The 24,808-nt window shown below is 33.3% G+C and overlaps 1 protein-coding gene across 3 annotated transcripts; it reads right to left on the bottom strand.

The window, feature by feature from the left end:
* Positions 1-478: 478 nt before the first annotated feature.
* On the bottom strand, positions 479-23,392 carry LOC129940580 (heat shock factor protein). Of its 3 annotated transcripts, none has more exons than XM_056048961.1 (11): positions 22,920-23,392; positions 13,752-13,860; positions 13,362-13,693; positions 13,083-13,288; positions 12,267-13,014; positions 11,973-12,208; positions 11,797-11,902; positions 11,467-11,532; positions 4,271-4,346; positions 4,134-4,196; positions 479-4,074 (listed from the first exon to the last, which is right to left on the bottom strand). In XM_056048961.1, exons 1-11 carry the CDS (start codon positions 23,022-23,024, stop codon positions 3,992-3,994), a joined length of 2,130 nt encoding a protein of 709 aa, XP_055904936.1. In that variant the 5' UTR covers positions 23,025-23,392; the 3' UTR covers positions 479-3,991. The 3 variants fall into 3 exon arrangements, with proteins under 3 accessions (XP_055904936.1, XP_055904935.1, XP_055904937.1); XM_056048960.1 differs by having other exon boundaries at positions 4,128-4,196; positions 22,920-23,391; XM_056048962.1 differs by lacking the exon at positions 11,467-11,532 and having other exon boundaries at positions 4,128-4,196.
* Between the last annotated feature and the right edge of the window lie 1,416 nt (positions 23,393-24,808).

The raw sequence follows: 24,808 nt of genomic DNA, 5'->3' as shown, positions 1-24,808 counted from the left end.
CGTTCTGGGCACAACACGTATAGACAGGCACTATAAGACGATCATCCCCCTTATTATTTATGGCGTTTAGGCTTGGTCCCTGTCGAAGAAAGATGAGTGAAAAAATCTTCGGGTGAATTTTGGTCCCGTCCGGATAGATGTAGAGTGGAGGAGAAGATAGAGCGCCAAACTGTACGGCCTGTACAGCGATTCTGACCTGATTAAAAGTATAAAAGTCCAACGACTTAGATAGCTAGGTCATTTAGAGCGAATGGACATCAACGCTCCAGCCCTAAAGGTCTTCGAGTCTTATCCCGAGGAACGGCGCAGTTGAGGAAGACCGTGAGAGCTGTGGTTGGGGTGAAATATGTAACCCAGCTCAAATAATACATCTATTATCATAATCTTTCAATATCGTCTTGTTATGCGAGCGCAGCCCTTGTTTCAATTATGTATGATTGTAATATATTTTATAACCGATATAAAAATGCAAAAATAGTAGTTTTTTGGGTTATATTTTATTTGTATATTTACGCATTATATACTTTAGTAAAATATGTATTACAATCTTGTTTCCTTGTTTTTGGGAGATGTTTTTGTTCAGTGAAACTTTCGTACAAACAATTTTAAAAATTTAGTTTGTTCTTATTAAACTATAGTTTTAATTTTTTTTGTTTGAATATGATGTATGTACCTACGCATGTATATATATAAAAATAAAAGAATTTTTAATTTTGACATGACATTAAAATTGAAAAAAAAAAACAATTTAATAATAGAATTTTTAATTCTACTTTTGATTTTCATCGAATGTAACTTAAAATATTTAAATATACTTATGCACTAGTTTACAAAACGATGGTTTATTTTCTTCGGTGTTTTTTAAATAATTTTATTGGCCTTATGAAATTTTACATTTCCAAAAAAAAAAAACTTATTCTTCAAACTTAATTTTAAACCACTGAAAACACTTGTTTACATTTCGAGAATTCATTGACTACTTCAAATTTTTACTATTTGTTCTAGATTATGTTCGATGGAAAAAAATATTCATTTGGCCAAAATACAAAACGTTAGTTTTGATGTATAACTTTGGAAAAAGTCGTCCAATTTTTATCTTATGTTATTTTTTGTGCACAACTTCTCAAAACTTTTGGATTTAGTAAAAAGTTGTATCAATCTTTACCAATATTTTGAGTAATTATGTACCGGGATAAACTTATAGTCATTTACTTTTACTTATTTTAACCTTTTATATGCACACAATAACTCAAACAAAAGTATGTGACACCCTTAGGACTTGCATGCATTTTTTACAGCCTTTAACAAAAGTCTCTTCATTAAAAAACAAGTTTTGTTGATATGGTATTTAATTAAAAAAAGATTGAACTAAACCATCTACTTGTAATCTAGTGTTATCATTGACATTATTGAAATTAGTTGAATCAATCAGGTTAAAAGGCCTCTAAATTTAAACATGCCTTCCATTAGTTTTGAAAATTTCACAATTATTTCATTTTTGTTCCTTTGATTTTACCTCTAAATAACTAAAATATTCGACCTTATCACAAGTCGAAGAAGATTCGCACTCCGAATGATAAACAAAAATATATAACAACTTAAGTCGTATCCTAAGGCCGGCCATTCACGACACAAAATGACTTGATCAAGGATCAACACCATCGATAGTATGAAAACCGTACCACATATTTTATAACTTTGTTATGCTTTAATGTTTAATGGTATAAACTAAATACCTCGTTTCTATTCAAAGTGAAACCAATGTCTACAAGAAAAAAATATGTTTTGAGTGAGAGAGATAATATTTATAATAATAAAACTTAGATAAAGTTATTTTACAAAAATGTCGCTTAATTTGTTTCTAGTAGTGCCCCGAAAAGAGTTAACTGCTTAAGTCCAAATATGAGCAGTTTTATTGTGTCGTGAATAGCCGGCCTGAATACGAAAACCAACTTCGAAACTATAGATGCCACTTTTTACCAACTTTATACATTTTTGATAAATAAATATTTTTGTTTGAACAAAAGCTGTGACATTTGTTTGTTACTGTTCGTAGTACAAATTTCAGCCAAGGAAAGCTGTAATAAGGCCATAATTTATATATAAAATAGGTATTCTCTGGTTTTTGATAGTTAACGAATCAGAATTTCAGCCAGGTCTTAAGGAACAAGAAACTAATAAAGTTAATTGGTTATTGGTTACTCTTAAGTTTATATAAAATGTGTGTGTAATAAAATTGACGTATTTATGAATTGTAATAAGAAACTAACGTTAGCGTCTAAAAATGTGTTTAAATTTTCCTCAAGCTTGGTTAAACTGTCGCATAATGTTGGTTGTGTTGAAATTTAATTTATAACTTCCGCTTCTCTCAAAATCATAATTAGAATATTTTTTTAAGTCGTAGTACTTATATATTTCAACCGTGAAAAGTAAAGAATGACTTCATACATTATTTTTTTAAAATGTAATCCCATCTGATTTTGAAGTGCTGTATCAATCGTATGAATTGGGAACTGCACACAAAAACTTTATAGTTTGAAAACTCTATTTTAAAATGTTGGGCCAGATCATATTTCTAAGATTCTAGACAATTTTTTCAGTCAGATTTACGGTAGGAGAATTCCACTCATAAAAATTCAACTCTTTAAGTTTTGAGAGCAAAAACGAAATCACCGTTTGGAGATCTTAAAAATATATAAAGGCCAACTTTAGGAAATTTTCGGATGAGGTTTGGATTAAAGATACTTGCATATATTAAAATTGTGTATGTATATTAAAGTATTTGAGTTGATTTCAATCTTAATTTTAAATGTTAATTGGTATTAAAGTTGCTCACATGATCACAGTAAATACCTGTGATTTATAAAAGATAAAGTATGTACATATGCATGAATATTTATTGAAAAATCTGGTTACATATCTTAATGTAAAACCTAAAAATGGAGTAGTACAGGGCGTTGTATGCGAAAGTGCAAGCAGTTAGCTCAAAATCAAGCTGACTGGAAGACGAGTGATGTTTGTGGTTCGGATCAATTTGTATGAAAAAATCGCTTCCTATTATACGGCACCAATTTCGGTAATAAGAACTGATTTAGTGTAGAAGATTTTCAACCGAAGCTTCTTTTTCGTAGGACGTCGCTAGTTTTTGTTAAATATGTACATATATCTTCTTCATAAACGGCCACCTGCAGCTTTATCCTATCTTAATGCTGTCTTAAAGATTTCCTGCACTCCAACATAGTAGCTTCAGCAAAAAAAAAAAACTTCTACAAGACAACTAAGGTGAAGTTGCCTATTGTCGGATAGAATAATAGTGGTTTTCGTTCTTTTGAATCCCTTAACAAGTAATTTATTTTTATTTGTATGTAGCTTTTCACAATGTGTAGATAAAATTCTGAATTTACTTATCCCAAAAGACTTGGCTGATATACTATACTAAACCATACTTGTTCTGTGGCAATCATTCTATGCAATTGCAACATTTTTCAGTTTTCTTTTGATTGAATGGTAAAAAATAAAGTTTCATAAAAAGAAATTTTGTATTGTTTTTTTTTTTTGTTAAATAAGAAATTAAAACTTAACAATTTGAATATTATATTTTTTGTATATTAATAAACTCGATAACCATACGCAACATACTAGTATTAAAAATAAATATAAATTGTATTATTCTCCTTCTATTTTTGTTTATTCAATTTTGTTTTATTCAAAATGTCAGTGAATAATTTAAGACTAAGTCAATCAGTCGTGATTATTTTTTTGTTTGTGTGATTTGTTTTTAGTTAGAGAATAATAATTTATATTATGTAAAAAAAAAACTTAAAAAAAAAGACAACAAAGAATTCCTCGTCTATGCCATTCGAAAGAGAGTTCTTATAAATTAAATTATTCCTTATTTTTGTTGTAAAACTCAAGAAAATTCGCACCGGGCGCCTTACATTCGAAATCACCAATCAATACAATACATTATACTGAGTATCAAGACTTGTACTCATTCATGATGCGGTGTATTAAGTACTGAATCCGGTGGTGATATGTGCTTTGGAGTGTTGTGTCCGTTGGAATTTTCGTCGTCTAAAAAAATATTTGAATATAGTAAAATTAATAAAATAAGAAGAAGAAATTACCGTTACTTCTATTTATTTCCATTATATCGCTTAGATCGTAAATTGGCTGGTAGGTCATAAGTTCAGATCCTTTGAAAAACAAAAAAAAACTCAATTAAATCTGTTTTAAATCAATCTAGGTATACGGAAAAATTTGTACATACCTTTTTTGTCTTGTTGATTGTTCTCAGGTACCAATCCTAGTCCATATGGTCCCAAAATGTCAGAATCGTTAAAGAGCTAGAAAGATTAAAACCATAATTATTTTCGATTTTGACGTTCAATAATTTTGCAAAATTTTGTAATAGTTTAAGAAAATTTCATTTATCATTTCCAATCTTAAATCTGATCAACAAACTGTATTTGTTTATAAAGAAAGGAGAATATTCGAAAATAGGATCAAAAATTGTTATAGTATTAAAAAGGGACATTTAATGAAGAAAAAAACAATTGAATATATCATTCATTATTATTTTTTTGAAATGCAATGAATGAGAAATGGGCATTAGTACCCGTAACTGTGAAATCTATAAATATAGCATATAAAACTTGTAACTTAAGTTATCTTTTGTCTTCTTTAACGGGTAGTTTTCTAGAGACATAGGCTATGTTCAATCTCTGACAGATAGGACATCCGGATACCTTTTTTTTTGGGTGTTTTATGTGTAAAAGACAGCTGATCCAAAACAGCTGGGATGTCATATAATGAATGAAAAGGTACCCTAGAATTCCTGGTACATGTGGCTATCTGGTAGAATTTGAAGAAACTCAAAAATGTGTTTCATATTTGTATGTTTTTTTTTTTGAACTATCGATTGAACATTTAATTTTACAATCATTTGAACCTCGAAAACTAAATTTTTTTCTGCTTTCGATGAACAGAAGAAAGTTATATTTATATTTTGAAAGCTAACTTCGATTAGGTTATCCAACTCGTTCAATAAGGTTTCTTAAAATTCACCTATCCAGAATGGCCAACATAAGATTGAACCCTGCCATAGGTTTTCCTATGGGGATGCTATCAAACTTATTGTCAGATTAATAAGGCTGGATTGCATAAAGCACAGTCTCCGAGGGCATATGCCAAATTGATTTATTTTGAAATGTATGAGGTTAGGCGTAGTACCCGTAGCATGATGGTTAGTGCGTTGGACTGTCATGTCAGAGGTCTTGGGTTCGATCCCTGCCTATGCTATCTAAAATCTTTTCACGGGTACAGCCTCTTGCGAGGAATTGACAAATTCACCAAGAGTAACTTGTCATGAAAAAGAGCGTTCTCAAAGTAGCCGTTCGGATTCGGCATATAAAACTGTAGATCCCCTCCATTCCTGACAACATTACTCGCACACAGGAATGGTTGAGAGTTGTAAGTTCTCAAACGGACTGTTGCGCCACCGAATTTATTTATTTGTATTAGGTAAGGTTATGTTAAAGTGGCTGTCCAAGATGGAAACGGGCAGACTTAGGAAAGTTTTAAGGCCAATTGTGATACCACATGAATCTTGAGTCTTCCTCCTGAGCTCAATTTAACCAATTTGAGTCCCTTATGAAACGTGAGAGGCTGATTATGATCTAAATCATAAGATCGTTAAAGTACAATGTATGAGCTAATAAAGCTAAAATGATGGTAATTCCATCAAGTTTGTTTTATTTTTTTTTATTTTTTAAAAAGCCCAATGCCTCTATTAAAAACAACCTATATACAGCTATGGTCAAAATAATAGGAACATTTCTTACTTTTAACTTTATCTGTTTAACTAACACGTCATGAAAAAATCTATTTTATTTTAAAAGTTAATATGTTGTAAAACTTATCAGTAAAGATATGTATGGTCAAAGTATTAGGAACACTGGAAGACAAATAGTCTTAGCACTCAAGGGGATATGAATACCCTTATCATGATTAATGAAAGTGCGAGCAATTGGGAAGGGAGGATAGGATTAGAAAGCAAATACCGGTGCACATTGGTTTTGAATGTCTGCACGTTGTAGTGAGTGGGAAACATTGAGTCTGGTAAAGCATTCCACATTCGTGTGGTGCGACTAAAGAAAGAATCTCTGTACTTTACAGTACGTCCGAAATCGGACTCAAGGGTTAACTCATGAGCATTCCTAGAAGAACGGGTATTACGGGTAAATTGTTTGAGGGGACGAATTTAACTGGTTATTTAATTAGAGCATTGTTTATGAAAGTAGCAATAAAATAATAACAGGCATGAAACCTTACGACGGTTTTCGAGGGATACAAAAGTTTCAGTTAGACAACGGTCACCTATTAGAGCTCTCTTTTGAATTCTGTCTAGCAGACTCAAGTAGTTTATAGGAGATAGATTATAGCCAGATCAGTAGGGGTAAAATCGAAGAAAACCTAAACACTTAGCAGCATTTTTGGCGATGTCAAATATGTGATTACTCCACAACAAGTGCTTTGTAATGCACATACCTAGGACTGAAAGCTATTCGGTCTCCTCGATGCAAGTACCACTCATCGATAGTTGCATTGGGGGAAAGTTACGCTTTGTGACAGTAGACAGCATTGAGGTTTCGAAGCATTAAATTCTACACGGTTTTTGATTCCCCATTGCCATTGGACAATACTGTCAAGATCAGAATTTAATAAGCTTATCATACGCTGCCGTTGGTAGTCCACATCCGAAGAACAAGGATGATAATCTTAAAACGAATATAAGAAGTTAAGGATACTTAGGTGGGTTAGAAGTTTAAGACAAATGATTTTTTATAAAAATAAGGAAAAGTGTCGGAGACAAAACAAAGCCCTGGGCACATCAGCGTTTATTTTGTGGATATCAGATTTGAACCCGTCCAAGACTACTTGAATTGAACGGTCCGAAAGGTAATTTCTAACCAAACGAAGAAGGGATTCATCAATACCAAATCCACGAATTTTCGATAAGAGAATATTAAGTGCAATAATCTTACTTTCTCCTTTCTACTTTTTTAAACAAAAAAAAAACTTCAAGTTTATGGTAGGATTTTTATTTTGGATTGATTTCAAAGTATTGTCTTAGTTTTCTTTAAATCAGAAAATAAGCAATAGACGCTTCGAAACACCGAACTTAAAAATACCTTGAAGTTATTTTAGTACAGTTTAATATAGAAACATCATTAAGTAGTTGCATTGATGCAGACCTAGCTTCAGTCACAACCGGAAGATATCCGTTTAAAATAAATGTTAAAAATAGAGCAACTTTAAAAAGAAAATCTAAAGCTTATGTATTTATGCTGTCAAAAGATATACTACCCTTATTATGGAAAGACACAGTGTGAGCATTAGGAAATGGAGAGAGGGGTTAAAAGGAGGTGTCGGTGCATATTGGTGTTGAATTCCTGAATATTGCACTGACTGGAAAAGTTAGAGTGTGGTAAGGTTTTCAACATTCGGGTAGTACGACTAAAGAACGAATGCAGAAGCACCAACCCAGAGATGGAAGTTATACTCAAGTTTTAAACGTATGCATATAAATCTTGTAGACAACAGCCAGATCAGAGGGGGAAAAAAAACTTCTTGCATCGCCTTAGAAAACCCAAACATTTTTGGCGACATCGCGTATGTGATTGTTCCACCAGAGGTTGTTGGTGATACACATACCGAGAATATCGCAATGTTCAGTCTCCTCGATGCATGTGCAAACCATGGATAATGGCAAGGAGGGCATATCTTGCTTTAAATAAACAAGACAGCTTTAGGTTTTCGATGCATTAAATTTCACACAGTTTTTTATACCCCACTGTACATTGTACTATTTTTCAGCAAAACAGTGAATTGGACTAGAAGAAGAAGGATATCATTAATAAAAATGAGAAGAAATGTTAGAGATAAAACAGAGCCCTGAGGCACACCAGCATTTAGTATGTGGTTTCAGGCTTGAACCTCTCCAATAATATTTGTATTGAACGATCGAAAAGAAAATTACTAAACTATCAACTTTGTATACTACAGGAGGCCAACTTTAACAGAAAATTCCTGCATAAGCCATAGTAAGTTTAATTGAGTTAATTTGTTGACCAATTTGTGTAATAATTGAGATTAGTGGAAATATAGCTTTCCGTCGACTTTTTTGGTCGCTGTAATTTTCGCAATGAAACAATTAATTTACATTAACTTTCCCAACGTTTCGGAAGGGGTTGCTGCCTTTTTCAGCATTTTAAGCGGTCATTCTCCAAACCTTGAAGGCGTGGAAGTTCTACAGACAGAGAAACATGCTTACAAACATTACACGTTAGAAACATTAATTATTCTATTTTTTTAAGTGAGTAAACTTTATTGTATTTGTATTCCATTGATATAACTAAGATCATTTGTATATTTTTTTGTGTTAATAAAGTTCCCCTGAAAAAGGCAGTAACCCCTTTCGAAAAGTTGGGAAAGTTAATATGACTTAATTGTTTTATTACGAAATTTCAGCGACCAAAAAAGCCGACGGAAAACTATATTTCCACTAATCACATAGTGACTTTAAGTCGTTAAGGGGAATGAACTTTAAAGTGTTGAAAAACAAATTATTTTATTAGGAATTGACTAATACTACTCAACTCTACAAGATAAATATCAAGGTACTGCATCTATGAAAAATAGAACTGGATAAATAAAATTATCCAGCCCTGCACAACTGTTAAAGACATAATTACTAAAAATTGAGTTTTGTTCCTTTTATTTTGGCCATATGTGTATGGACATAACTTCAAGCTGGTATATTCAAGTTTGATCACTTAAAACAAAGCAATATTTATAAATTTAAATAGTTTTAATAAATATAAAATTCACAGTTGTATTGAAATGATAATTTTAACGAACCTAACAAAACATTTTGCTTTTGACTTTTAGCAATTTTGCTTTAGAATGTACACTACCGGTCAAAAGTTTGAGACCACCTTCAAAGGGTTGCTTTATTGGTACCTTGCTCTTGGGTTTATGAATGAATATAGGATTTTTTTACCTGCATTGTTAACTTAGACCACCCATAAAAGGTGCAAGTGAAAAAACGCCATATATTAATCCTTTTCTGTAAATTATGAGGAATTTTGTGAAAAAAGGTAAAAAAAAACAGTATTGGGTTTTTGGCATCTATTTGGATTTCCCATAGTTTTTATTTTGTATGACTTTTTACATTCAATTTGGAATTTTTTTATGACTGCGGTAATATTAAAGGGTAAAAAAATGTAAAATTTGAATATCTACATATTCAGGATTTTGTATATAATGCCCGGTTTGATCCAATTTAAATTTATTTGAGACTGTGATCTTCTCTATTAAACAAAGTGCGCATTATGGGAAAAGTTAAGGAATTAACTATTGAAACTCGATCTGCGATTATGACACTTATTGAAGAAGGCTATTCGCAAAGAGAAATCGCCACAAACCTGAAGATATCCAAAGGAGCAGTTCACAGGGCCATACAGCGTTACTCTAGTACCGGCGGTTTTAAGGATAAACCGAGATCAGGACGACCTAGAGTTACTACGAAAATCGAAGATCTGCATATCATCACAATAAGCAAGCGTTCTAGGAAGAAAACAGCACCAGAAATACGCGCCGAGATCAATGAAATCCGGGAAGAACCATTATATGTATCAACGATACAACGAAGGCTAAGGCATGCCGGACTTTTTGGGCGCGTTGCAGTGCGGAAACCACTTCTACGACCCCAAAACAAAATCAAACGGTTGGAATGGGCCAATACCCATAAGGATTGAATAGATGAAGACTTCAACAGAGTCCTATCGAGCGATTAGTCCAAATCTGAGATATTTGGCTCAAATCGCAGAGTGTACGTCAGGCGCAGTGCTGAACAGAAGATGCTACCAGACTGTTTGGTCCCAACTGTAAAGTATAGAGCCGGTTCAGTAATGGTGTGGGGATGTTTTTCCTTCGATATAGTAGGAGATCTAACACGAGTGATCGGAAGAATGGATAAAGATGTCTATAAAACGATATTGGAAGACCACGTTTTGGTATCTGGACTCCGATATAAACATAACATAGGAACACCACTTGCTACATGCAAATATCTTCTCAAGCAATATGCTTTAGAAACAACAAATACTAGATGGTCACAAAGTACCACTTGCCTGGCAACCAAGCAAATATGGCCAAGTATTGACTTAAAACGGTCAAAAGCCTTGATATCACTGAGCAGACAAAGTATAAGCTCTACAATTGGAGTAATAACGGGACACTGCCTCATAGGTAGACATGCTCTGAGGCTAGGGGTCTACACAAATGACTTCTGTAGAAGCTGCATGGACGAGGACGAGGAGGAAGAGGAAACAGTCCAACACCTTCTATGTACATGTCCAGCACTCTCCATTAGAAGGAATTACTTTCTCGGTAATCCCTTCTTCGATAATACCAGTGAACTGGCAACGATTGACACAAAACGTCTCTCTAACTTTATTAAAAGTACAAAATGGTTTGTTTAAATTCATTACTCTCCCATGAGTAACCTCATTAGTGGTATCACAATGGACCCTTGAGGTCTACGTGTGTCAATGATATCTGGACAGCCACTCCAACCTAACCTAACCTATCTGGACTCCGATTAATCGGTGAAGGTTTTGTATTCCAGCAATATTATTGAAAGTAAAGGAGGGTTTTTTGATGAAAACTCAATTTAGAGCTTTTATTGTTTTCTTTTTTAAATAAATAATTTATGGTTAGTACAAAACTAGTTTATATTTTCCTATCATTTACAACTAGACATGCTCTTCACTTTTTTCACGTATTAACTTTTTTCCTAAAACTTCAGTTTAGGGGTTAAAACTCGAGGTGGTCTCAAACTTTTGACCGGTAGTGTAGTTAGTGTAAAGTTCCTAACACACTTCAATTGCAATGCAGTTTAGACAAACATATTTTGTGCAAAATCTAAATAAATTATTATAATACTTATTGATCCTTCATATAATTGAGATAAAATTTGTTAATGGTTGAGATGAATTTGGGAAAAATATAATGAAATGGATGTTTTTTTCGCAAATGCAATTAAAAATTATAAAGAATCTTCAGAAGATCACCATTTCATAAAAATAAACACTTATTTATATTTGATTATATTCTAAAAATTGAAGACCTATTAAGCCTAGGTAAGAAAAAAATAATAAATAGAAAATCTTAATTTGGTGTTGAAGTGAAACTAGATCACTGAATAACATGAATGTTAGAAAATTATTGTTTGCTGAATCATTTTTAAGTTAAAAAATAAATAAATAAGATTTGAAAACTAAAAAATACTTTACTAAGTATTAATACACAAAAAAGTTATTCAAAGAATTTCTTGAATGTTTTTATTGTCTAAACCTAAAATCATCGTGTTTTTATTTTGAATATAGAATTTATTCTGACCTTATTAAAAATATCGGCTTCCAGTTGAGGAGGTAAATAAATTCGACCAGATGAAGGTGATCCATTCTGTGGAATTGAATAGAGTTCAATGTTTATTATTAGAAACCGATAAAAAAAGAGGGTCAATATTAAACGATCCAGCATTGAAGAGGATTTTTATTTTCATTTAAATTTTGATTTCAAATTAAATGAAACAAATAAGTGTTGTCTGTAGAGGGAACATCATTATTCTTTTTAAACAATGAACAGTTCATTTTGAAATTCTATGTTTTAATGGCTGTGTTTTTGAAAAAGGGTATAACATTATCTAAAAAGAAAGAAAAGACTTACTCCTAACAAAGTATTTGCGTCCAATGAATATGAATCGGTGCGTAGTAAATCTTTGAGAGTATCCAAATCGTCCTGAACACTATCCAAGTGCATGCTGACTTCCTCACTGCAAATCACAAATAAGTCTTTTATTTAGTAATCTCTTAACCAAAATATTGATGTCATTAAATTCTTACCGCATATCATTGCTGTTAAGAAAGTTGTTGCTATTGTTCACTTTAGATAACTGAAGTTCCGAACTGTTTTTTGATGACGATGAAAGTGCTCCGTTGTCATAATCGGCAAATTTGCCAAGAGATTGTAATTGCTTTTGCTGTTCACCAGATGAAGAGGGATTTTGAGCTAGATCAAATTTTCCGTTAAAGGTGTTGTCTCCACTAACAAGATTTCTATCATCAATTAAGGGCGATTCCTGTGAGCAAAAAAAAATTTGTATAAAGACAAACCAAACGGACAGGGGTAAGACTTACTTCAAAAAGTTGAGATGGCATATCTGATTCAATAAAGTTATCAGCATTGTACATGTCTGTAGAATCATTTCCAACTTTTGCAGCTTCCAAATTTTGATCGTTCAAAGGTGACATTAGTCGAGGATCGATAGTAACATTCATATTAATATTGCTGCTGCTAGGGGTTGAAAGAACTTCTCCTGCTACTGTGTTATCATTGCCTTGTAATGCAAAGTTAGCATTCCAGAACGTCATTGGATTGATCTCAGCTTTTTCTGTTTTGATTTGTTGTTGAGCAATTTCATTTGCAGAGGAACGTAACATTTTTGTTGCGGGACTTGAGGATTTCGAGGAGGAGGAAGTCGTAACAGTTGATGAAACAGCTCCAATCTTGCGCTTATTTGTTTTTGCCTTTACTTGTAGCATTCGATTGCGTGTCATTTCCTTTACCATGGGTGTAGTGACGTGATTTTCATCGTTTATAGCAGTCATCTCAGGAGTCTGTGGTGCACTATCGGCTACTTCAGTAACGTGATAAACAATTTGAGATCCGTCTGGGTTGACGGTATTTATAACAGCTCCCGATCGTCCTGGTGTTATGTTTCCCTGTGCCATCAGAGCGTCTTCTGCACTTTGGTTCGAGAAGTCAAATAGCTGGCTGTTGACGCTACCATTAGATTGAGGACGTTCAACTTTTGGTATAGGACTGTCATTTTCATGATTACTGGAACTAACTGATGGCATATTTCCATAAGGGCTCATGGGGGCACTAAAAGTATAATATGAATTTTGTAAATTTCTAACCAAGAATAAAAGTTTTATCATTATAATACTTACTCTAAATCAGAATCATTGTCTGCATTTGCTTCATCAAAAAGCTCTTCACCAAGTTCATGAATTACGGGTCCACATTCTGATCCAGATTCGCTTGCTTTTCGTAGCTTAGCTTGTTCTGGAGTATCGTTGATCATTAGTTGCATATGACGTTTGACGCTTGTCATGTTTCTCGATGGTTGAACAATTGTTATTAGAAATTGAATAAGCTAAACAACAAACGTATTTTTTCAGAAAAAAAATTAAAATATAATTTTCGGGTTTTTGAAAGATTTTACTAACCTTGTTGACAATTTGCTGTTGTTTAGCATGTTTTTGTCGAAGAGATGCAATTTCACGCCAAAGAGCTTCGTTTTCTTGTTTCATTACAGAAAATCTTGAATCCAATGAATCTTGACGTCCACGCATTGCCTTAACATCATTCAATACCTTGCTTACTGCTTCCGGTTTAACAGTTGCCTTTTCATCAATTGTTTTAGTATTGGCAATTTTTCGCTTAATATGCTCCAAGAGGTATGGGGAATTACGCTTGAAACAAGGATGAGAGAATTCCATGTCGTCACGATCGAATTTAAGACCACCATTGTCAATTGAGGTTATTTTATGAAAACCATCTAAAATATTAGAAAATATTAAGTTGACGAAAATGGATGGAAACTTTTAATTACTTACACATATTAAGTTGTCGAATGAAGCTTGCCATATTGTTGTGTTTATAATTAAGAGGAAGTAATTCGCGAGCAAATTGAGCTTGATTTTGAATTATGAAACTTCGACCATCCTAGAATGGAATGCATTAGAAGATAGGTTTCATGAGAATGTTAATAAATAAATATGTTTATGTTATAAATTATTATAATTATTAATTTTATTAAATTGTAAATAAATTACAAATTTAATAATTACTTAAACTAGAAATTAGCTGCCAGGGACATGTACTAGGGAAGTTAAGTTTTTAATTGTAAAAGATAAGAGATACATATATACATAGGTAGTTATTATTATTATTGTTTTTTTTTCATTTTAAATAGAGTTTTCAATTTTAAATTTTGTCATTATATTGTATACCAACTTTATGTTGTCAAAATTGATATTTTTCAAAAGATGGTCCAAGTTTTGCGCACGTTGAAGAGACTTTTGGACAGGAAAGAAGGTGGGTCATTGTAAGAGTGGAGTTATCCTCGCACAGATGGCAGAGTGGAGGTGATACTTTATTGAACAGGTGTTTGTGTGTAATGTATGAGTGACCCACTCTGAGTCTGCATTATAGCTTTAGTTTTTTTTTTAAAGATATGTTGCTGGGATAGATTGCTCTGTCCCCTTTAGGGTTTAGATTTTTGTATGAGTCTTTTCTTTTGATCTTCCAATTTTCTAGAAGCAAATTGGTAGTATCTTTTTTATTGTGTTGAAAAAAGGCTTTTAATAGTTCTCTTTTCGCTGATTTGGCTTCTGCGTCAGCTGCTTCGTTGCCGTTGATTCCAACGTGGCCGGGAATCCAGATGATTTTTAAAGTTTCAAGATTTAGGTTGAAATGGTGTCTTATTGTTTCTACTATTTCAATCGAGTTCGAAATGTTTTCTATAGCCTTTATAATTGAAAGGCTATCCGAAAATATGATCGTTTTCCTTCTTGGAGTGTCTTAACGCTTGGTATATAGCAAACGCTTAGGAAGTAAAAGTTTGGTGTGAGAGGATAGTAGCCCTTTGGAGACAAAGGAACCGTTGGCGCCAACAACATCAAACGAGGTGTACGTGTCCCCATTGGATGTATCTGTAGTTTCCATCCAAGTGATTTGTAGTTTTCTGCGATGTCTTGAAAAAGTTTTTTGTACATATCATCAGAGGTTGAATTTTTTGGATAGGTGCAAAGTTCGGTGTTTATGGTGTTACTTGGAAGGTTCCAAGGTGGTCGGCTATTCTTTGCGTAGTTTTGAATAGAGAGGGGAACATCAAAGTTCTTTGCGAACGTAAGTGCTTTACATAAAGTTGATTGGATTCTTTGATGTCTCTTTTGATTCAAATTTTGTTTGACTTCTGGATGAATGGATGTTCTGTATGAAGAGCATATTGTTGTAATTATATTGGCCGTGAGAAAGTCAATTCTGTCCGTTAAATGAGGAAGCCCAGTTTCAATTAATATGTTAATGATGGGTGTTGAGCGTATGGCTCGCATGCAGCTTCTGGTGACGGAGTAGTAAGGTGTTGTGATAAGACCCAGAGATGATTTGGAGCTTTTTCCGTAGATTGGTAAACAATAATCAATTTTTGATAACACTATGGATTTGGTTAAGTGTTATAAATGATACACTAGACCTATTATAGTGTGTTTCGTTTCTAAGACTAATAAATTGAATAAACATACAAAGGGTGTTTTTTCAACTGCATCAGAAGTTTTAATGGTTTTTGTCTAGGTATTGACAGTTAATCATGAATAGATTAACGCCAAAATAATGTTTCTTAATTGTTTAAATTTTGTTTATTTTTTTTTATACTTTGCAGGCACTCAAGGGGTTATTAGAACCCTTTATATGTTTATATTTAAACACATTGCGAGAATTAGGAAAATAGGGAAGGATTTAAAAGGAGATACCGGTGCACATTGGTCTTAAAGTTCTGAACATCAAAATGGGAGGGAAAAATAGAGTTGGCTTAAGAATTCCACATTCTCGATGTGCGATTTGAGAAAGAATCTCTATACTTGACAGTACGCCCGAAATTGAGCTCAAGGGTAAACTGATGAGCATTCCTGGAAGTGCGAGTATTACGGCTGAATCGTTTAAGGAGTGGAATGCAACTGGCTAGTTCAACAGAACATTGTTTGTAAACATATCAATAAAACAACGAAAGGCATGAAACATTGCGGCGGTGTTCTAGCGATGTAAATGTTTCGATTATAGTTCTATCGCCTATCATTTTTAAAGCCCTTTTTTGTATTCTATCCAAGAGATTTAAACTTGTTTTACGGGCACCTGCCCAGATATGCGAATTATATTCAAGCTTTGGACGGATGAAGGCTTTGTAAATTACAGCCAGATCAGAAGGGGTGACAAATTTCTTGCACCGTCCAGCATTGAGTTTTCGAAGCATTAAATTCTACACGGTTTTTGATTCCCCATTGTACAATGCTGTCAAGAACAGAATTTAATAAGCTTATCATACGCTGCCGCTGAAGTTCCACATCCGAAGGACAAGGATGTGAATTTATAAACGAGTATGAGAAGCTGAGGGTACTGTCGTCGGCGAAACAGGTTAATGGATTAGAAATGGCAGACATAAGATCATTATTCATTTATGAATATAAGAAAGAGTGTCGGAGATAAAACGGAGCCCTGGGGAACACCAGAATTTATATTATGAATTTCAGACTTGTAACCATCCAATACAACTTGTATTGAACGGTTAGAAAGGTAATTTCTAATCCAACGAAGAAGAGATTCATCAATACCAAAAGCACGCATTTTCGATAAGAGTTTGGTGCCAAACTCTATCAAATGCTTTTGAAATATCAAGTGCAATAATCTTACTTTCTCCAAAACGATGTAAAGATTTGTTCCACTGTTCGGTTAGATGAACCATGAGATCACCAGTGGACCTATTGCTACGAAAACCATACTGTCGGTCATTAAGAAGCTTCCGTTCTTCGAGATATTTCTTGAGCCGATAATTAATCAACGTTTCCATGACTTTGGAAAGAAGGGACGTGAGTTTATTGGACGATAGTTAGAGGGAGAGGAGGATTCGCTTTTTTTAGGGACAGGCTGGACAAATGCTATTTTCCATCCGCTCGGAAAGAGACCTGTAGAGGAGGAAAGATGGAAAAGTTTACTCAGTGATTTTGACAGCGATGAAGAACACCTCTTCAGAACAATTGGGGAGATACTATCCGGGCCAGCGGATTTGCGTATGTCAAGTAAAAATTGTTCGGGTAGTTCATAGAGGATAATAAAGCTCGTTTCGTCAATACGGAGCGAAAGCAATCTTCAACTCATTACAAAATTACTATTACATCTATGAATTGACGGTTTGGTGCGCTCATCACGCACATACACGTGATATCTTCGGTTTTTATTTTTTTTTTCGTAATGAAAAATTAGGAAACTTTTCGGCGAATGAAGCCATCGACTATGGGACTATGTTAAGTCAATAGTTAAGTATTGGAAATAAATATTGAAGAAACCGTTGACTATATACGGTCAGAGTTATTGCAAAAAGTAGTGACAAGGGACTATGTAACTTACAGCCGCCGACGTATGCCGGCAATAACATTTAAAAAATAAAAACCATGAAATTATCCACCAGACTATAATAATGAATTAAATCATTCCAACAGTTTTTAAAGTTAGCTCTTAAAAAAACATCCTTTACAATAGGCAATTAAAAAAAATATACAACATCCTTCTTATCAACAATACTACGAAATCTGAATTAACTGTAGACTAAGCAAAAAAATCAATAATCAGAAACTTAACTTTTTTAGCTACTTTACCTATTGCACACAATATATATCCTTGGAAGGCTAGCCCTAGGACATCTTTTTTTGCTGGAATTAGTGCAACAAAGGTTGCAATTAGAGAAAAAATTGATTGCGATAGTGTTCCATTGAAATGACAGTAATTCACTTTTGATCATACCTATAGAGCCCGCAATACGAGAACTTTTAAACCAATAGAGTCTAGTGAAATAAGGCGAAAAAAGGGGTCAACTTTGGAATAAGAGATAGTAAGCTGGAAACTCATGCATACATTTCTGTTAATGTTTTTAACATTGCATTAAAATGCACATACAGTAGACTCGCGGTAATATGAACTATTAAAAACCGAGCGTGTTCACGGTATCGATGTTGTTCTTTTTGACGAAAAATTATCTTAAAATAAATTAGAACTTTATTACAACTAAAATTCATATGCTTGTTTTTAATTTCAAATGCAAATGGACATGAAAAAATGTGATTGGGTTGCAATTAATGAAAAAAATGCGTAATCCTTTTTTCTATTTGGCTAAAAACTGCTTTTTCGCGAAGTCGTTTAAGTACGCTGATGTATGCTGTGTTAACGTTTATAGCTCATTACAGCTCATTACAAAGCCTTATTGAAAATATCGATTGCTTCCCTAGGCTCTAGTCTGGTATGTGCTGTTTCCAGAATGCTGTCCTCGCTTTCACATTCGTCACTGATCAAAACCTCGTTCGTTTCGGTATCGTTTGGAAGATCTTTATTTTATTCATGGACATCAAATGATCTACAGTGAGTGTCATTAATATTCGGTTTTTATTCTTAAACATACTTTTGGTGTTTTTCTTGGTAGTAAAAGTTGAATTTAGGTTTATTATTTCGTTATTTTATAAATTAGTATATTATTCCCTAAATATTTTATTAAAAAAAAATGTGTTATCATTTAACTGCGCAAAAAGGACACACGTAAGCGCTTCATTAATATTCGTTTCTTTGTTTTCTTTGCTGAGTTTGACATTTGCTCCGATTTCCAGTATGTCTATTCAAGAGTACCGTTAAAAAAAACATATTTTTAAAACGATAAAATGTAAGATCTCATGGTTTTATTTCTAAATAGACCAACAACAATGTTGGGCACTCCATCATTTTGAACCTCTTTGGTTCTATACCAAAGTACATAGACTACACTATTGCAAAACCCCAATTTGGAAAAAACTTCCAGGTATTCATTCCATCTAGAGTTGAATGGGAAGACAAAAAACTCCTGGATGACAAAAGCATTCATTTTTACACAGATGGATCCAAGACAAACGAGGGAGTTTGTAGTGGTCAGTGACGTGCGGCAGTCCATTTGACTGGGTAGACACAAATTTTGATTCATTATTTCGCATTGTAATAATGAATTAATAGTTATCTTATCTTCTATAGGTAGCATTGAAAACTTTACATTTGAATTATTTGAATACTCAAAAATATCATCATTTCCTGAAAAATCCATTTTACAAATATGTATTGATTTACGCAATACAGGTTGGCAATCTCAAAAATTTACAACCTTAACTTGTCCTGCCAGAGTTCAATATCAGAATGAAATGAAAATAATTTAATTCACATGTAAGACGCAACCTCTTCCGACAGAGCTCAATATCGATAATTCGATTTTTTTTTCAAAAACAAACCGATAGATTTTTTTAAATTCGTGCTAAAATTTGTGTTCTTAGTTTAGCTTCTTTCAATATAAAAATATATAAAAGCTATCACATCCCAGCTAAAACCGTTATTTTGTTTTTAAGTTTTCTCAAGAACTAAACTTTTTTTTTCTGCCAAAAATATCATTGGTTTTTATTTTTAATTTAAAAACAAATATTATTTTTTTCGAAATTTGATTTCTTGAAAATGGGTTATCATTTTTTACAAAATTGAAATGACAGTCGTCTAATAATAAGTTCAAAATTATATTCCAAAAATATTTTTAAACTAAAATTCAATAACTATTTTCAAACGCAAGTTTAAAAAAAATTTTATTTTTTCTTGAGAAATCAAATGGCATTTACATTTTTGAAAACAAATTTTTTTGCAGGTACATTTTAATTTAATACAGAAAATAGTTTTAGACAGACATTTTTGAATACATGAGCGAGTTCATGCGAACCAGTCGTGCATTTTATTTTTTTTTGTTTGTTACAGTTTTAAGTTATGCCCTAGTCTTATTTTGGATTTGATTGTTTGTTTTCAATATCAAAAGATATTTTCAAGTTGTCTAAAAACAAAGATAAAAGGTTTGTTGATGTACATAAATTGTATTACGATTCCAATAACTATTTCTTGAAGAACTCGTCCTTTGCAATAAAAACATCCTAAAGTCATTTGATATGACCAACACTATCCCAATCTTTGCTTTTTCGTTGCTAACAAGCAAGATTTAATTTAAAAAATGTTACATTAACACCCTGAAGTATATGATATGAAGCCTTAAATAATTAATTTTTTTTCTATTTTTTATTGAAATAATATAATTTAAAAATATGTAGAATAATTAAGAAAAAGTTAATTTTTGAAATCTACTTCAATTTTTCTCAATCTACTTCACTTTTTTCCTAAAATCTACTTCCACTTTTTTTTGAGAAGTGGTAACACTTGCCTGCTGCCGCTGCGTGCTGCTTTGATCACATTCACTGTGCTGCTCCTATTGACTGACACTCGTTCTCTTCATGAAAAATTCGAATTAAGAATTTACTTTCAAAACAAACAAGCGATTAGACAGATTCACTTATGTCTACTAGCTTCCATACAAAATCAGTTTTTGGGAATGATAAGCTAACCTTTTTCCCTTCATATAACTTTAAAGGGAAACAAAGACACTGTCTTCGTCTTTACTCGTGTCGTGCCATTCGTACTTTCGGTATTCGGTGTTCGTTCGGGAGGTTCGTTAATAGAAGTCAGTCATATATGTAGTGCCAAGCTAAGCTATCCATCATAGTATAGCATGATGTTGGTATATGTGAGGTAGTGATAAATAAAAGTAGAAATAGGTGTGAATGTAGATTGTAGATACACATATAAATGGGTTAGACAAAAAATGACAAGAAGTAGGTACTATGGGATAGGAAATATTATTCTTAATGAAATCAAAATAGGAATTAGTATGATTAGGTACAAATTTTTGTTTTTTTTCCATGCATATCATTTTTAAAGTTATGTATTTAGGTACTGTAGAGAGTAAAGTATTGTTTCAAATCTGAAGGGTAGACACTGTCTAAAACGTCTTATTGACGCACCGTCACTGGTAGTGGTGTGTACTCAAAAAAGCTAATTCTAAGCATCTCATTCCGCCATTGTAGTGTCTTCCAAGCGGATATTTTAGCGATCTAAGAGGTTCTCCCCTGGCTAAGAGCAAACGTGATATCAACTTCTGATATCCGCAACTTCTTGACAGTCAGGCTGCTATTAAATCTCTTGACGGAGTCTCAACCAAATCTCTAACGGCCCTCGATTGTCGATCGTGTCTTATGGAGATGGCCCAGCAATTTAACATTCACCTCTGTTGGTTACCGGGCCACAGAGACATCACAGGAAATTGTAGAGCCGATGAACTCGCTAAAAATGGAACAATCATACCTATTTCACCTGAAAGGGAGAAGATAGGTATACCAAAAGCTGCATGTAAACTTCTGCTAAAAGAAACAGTTTTTGCGATAACAAACTGTAGGTGGCACAATTTACCAACATGCGCAGCCACAAAACTCATATGGCCTTCTCTGGACATAAAGCGCTCTAAAGACTTGATATCTCAAAGTAGACTTCATATTAGCTCCCTAATAGGTGTCCTTAGAGGGTCACTGTCTTATAGGCAGACACGTAATACGACTTGGTGTAGCCTCAAATGACTTCTGCAGGAGCTGTATGGACGAGGAAACAATCTCTCACTTCCTCTGCACTTGCCCTGCTCCTTCAGTAAGACTCAAACTTCATCTGGGTGAATACTCTTTTGATAATCCCAGTTAACTAGCTAAAAAGGATATCAAATAACTAATCCGCTTTATAAAAAGCTCAAAATGGTTCGACTAGTTGGAAGTAATTCTCTAGATTCATGTGGTATCACAATGGGCCTTTTCTTTTGGCCTAAGTATGTGGATTATAAATCCGCAGCCACTAACCTAACATATTCAACGCTTTATCAGGATCTATTAAGCACTGATACTCATTGAGTGTTAAAATTGCTATCAATTCAATATATTCCGTAGCCTAAATAAAATTAAACTAACCTTCCCTAAACAAAATAATAAGTAGCAGCATTAATTTAACACCAAGAACTATTTTAATATGCATAGATAACGTTAAATTTAATCTTTAAAACTACATCCAACACTCCCTATAAACAAAAAATACTTAATTCTTGCAATTTTTCTATTTATTTTTATTGAGGTAGGTTCTTGACGAACCGCATAGAAAGTATCAAGAATACAACTATTTTTTTTTTGTGTAGCAAAACTTGAATAAGTTCCAATGCGTTTTTGTTTATTCTCATTTTTTAATGCACACACCGAGCGCCCGACGACGCGTCCCCACTCCCCGGCAGCGGCGGGTCAGTGAAATTGTTGTAGCTTATCACACAATGCACTTTAAATTTGCACATCAAAGTCATAAAGCTTTTTCAGTTTTGTTATTCACGAGTTTCTTTTTGTTTCTCAACACTGCTTGAAGTAACCAAGGAGAAGGGAAGGAGGCCTCTTTTTTAAATATTTTGTTTTATATTGTTGCTGGATTTTAATAACCCAAGCATGGTCTTATCGACAAAACAGAAATTAGTGGTGAGGTGACCCAACCTAAGCAATAAAATTGTTTAATTTGGTCGCTAGGCGGTTTAGATAAAAACAAAAATGGTAAACAATTTAACCAATGAGATAAGTTGCGACCGAAAAATACTTCACGCAACTTTCCCTGCTCCGCTATTGAGCCTCTGCATTCTAAGTACAAAGCTTACATATTTTAAAACCTTAAAATAAATTAAATGTATTTTTTGTATACTATCAAAGAGATTGATTTGTAGGGCCCTCTTTCTTTAGTCAACTCAATCTGATCAATATTCAAAACTAGTTTTACCTACTGCCCTAGGTCGCCCTAGTCTTTTGTTTGTTTAGCAAAATTGTAGCCCCTACTCTAAAGTAAATATTCAATTTTATGTTACTCAGTTTATTTGATGAAGAAAAAAACAAAACATCACCTCAAAATTTACAAATAACATTTTTTAACAATAATTTTTCTACTTATTTTTATCGTTATCAAAACTTAATAAAAATATTCCCAAAGTCACGCAATGGTGGACGCCTTTGCGGAATGTAGGCGGCCTGTAGGCGCATCTCGTTCTCGTATCTTGATGTAGAACTCACCTTGCTCCAACAAATTAAATTATTTGTCTCAGGATCTTCGACGAGTCTCCAAAGTTTAGCCAAAAAGGCAGGAACTCCGGCTCCTGTTTCGCTAAATGTGTGCATTTTAATTGCCACTTCTTATTAATTCTTATAAATTTAAGAGTACTCTACTTTTATACTTTTTTTTTATTTAAATCACTTCAAGTAAAAAATTTTTTAGTAGGGTTATGAAAAAATAAATGAAAATAGAAATAAAATCCAATCACGATTTTCACGGAATAGTTTTTGTTTCTTTTTAACGAATTTGTTTATGTAATTTTGTGGGTGTTAAGGTATTTTGTATTGTTTAGTTTTTATTTAACTCTGATTATTGAAATTTCAATTATTTAATGAGGTTTTCTTGTTTCCTTTTTATAATAAAATTTCTTGATTGCACTTTTTGTAGTAGGTTGAAAAAAGTATTTAGAAAAATGACGACTGATTTTGTTTTCCAGTCTTTCACAAACTTTTTCCAATGTGTCTGAAAATATGAGTGAAGTTGGTTGTGATTGTGGTAGGAGAACCTATGGTGCTCAAACTATGGACATTTTGTATTTTTGCGTAGGGTGTTTCCTACTAATTATTTTACGATATTAAATTATTTAGTGGGTTAACTAGATTCTCAAGTAGGATTCCCGTGATATCCGGTGTTCTGCTTAAAATGTTCTATTATGAATCATAAAAGATCTTTTAAGATTACTGTTTAAGTGTTCAATCTTTTTTTAAGTTCCCTTCCAACCTCTATGAAGGTAAGATAGCTGTATCGAAACTGAAGTCAAACAAAGCTGCTGGAGCTCACGGCATCCCTGCAAAACTATTCAAAGTAGCAGGCGATTACTTAATAGGAAAAATACATCAACTGATCTACAAAATCTGGTCGGAAGAAAGCATTTACGATGAGTGGAATCTCAGCACAGTTTGCCCAATATTCAAGAAGGAAGACCCTATGAATTACGCTTATTAGTCCCTTGAACATCACATATAAGATCATTTCTGCCGTATTATACGAACGTCTGAAACCATTCGTCAACAACCTGATAGGTCCTTATTAGTGTGGCTTCAGACCAGGAAAGTCAACCATTGACCAAACATTCACATTACGGCAGATCTTGCAAAAAAACTCAGAAACTTGAAATCGATATACATAATTTCTTTGTCGATTTCAACATGCATATGACACCAACTGTAGAAAAAGCTTTACGGCAATGTCTTATATTTTTCATCCCTGTCAAATTTGCCTTTCGGAAAACATTTGACAGATGTATTTAATAGGCAGATTCGGACAAGATAAGGGAATTTATTTGCAGTCAACTTTATCCTTTGGCAACTAGATAGTTGATCAATTGTCATGAATTTCGAATTCAGAACATTACTTCACAACCCTCTACTTTAAATCTATTTTCTATAATCGCTAAATCACATACAAGCTTCAGCTTCGGCCTCGCCTGACGTTTACGAGTTCAGCCATAGGAATTCAATGCATGCTATCACAATGAAGCTTCGACCTCACGTTTCGTTTGACAATCGTAAGGAAAAGAATGTAATGTGACTCCAAATGGAAGCTCTAGTTCAATTATCTAAACATTTGCTTTGTCTGACAGCTCATCAGCTGTAAAAAAATGTCAACAAACAAAATATTTGCTCTTTGGAGGGATGAAATAATAGAAATGACATTCAAAGCAACCTCAAAGCAGGCGCACCGTAACGCAGACGAAGCCAAAGCTGAAGCGTGTTTATGATTCAGCCATAAAACACTCCTCAAGCACGCTATAAGTCCATTACGATTTGTATTTTATATTGTAAAGAAATACTTATCATTTTTTTTTTCCAAACTAACAAGTAACCCTTTTACAGAAAACATTAAATAA

This window comes from Eupeodes corollae, chromosome 1, assembly GCF_945859685.1.
Source record: "Eupeodes corollae chromosome 1, idEupCoro1.1, whole genome shotgun sequence".
NCBI lineage: Eukaryota > Metazoa > Arthropoda > Insecta > Diptera > Syrphidae > Eupeodes > Eupeodes corollae.
Note: the sequence above shows the minus strand (reverse complement) of the source record. Positions and strands in the feature narration are given on the sequence as shown.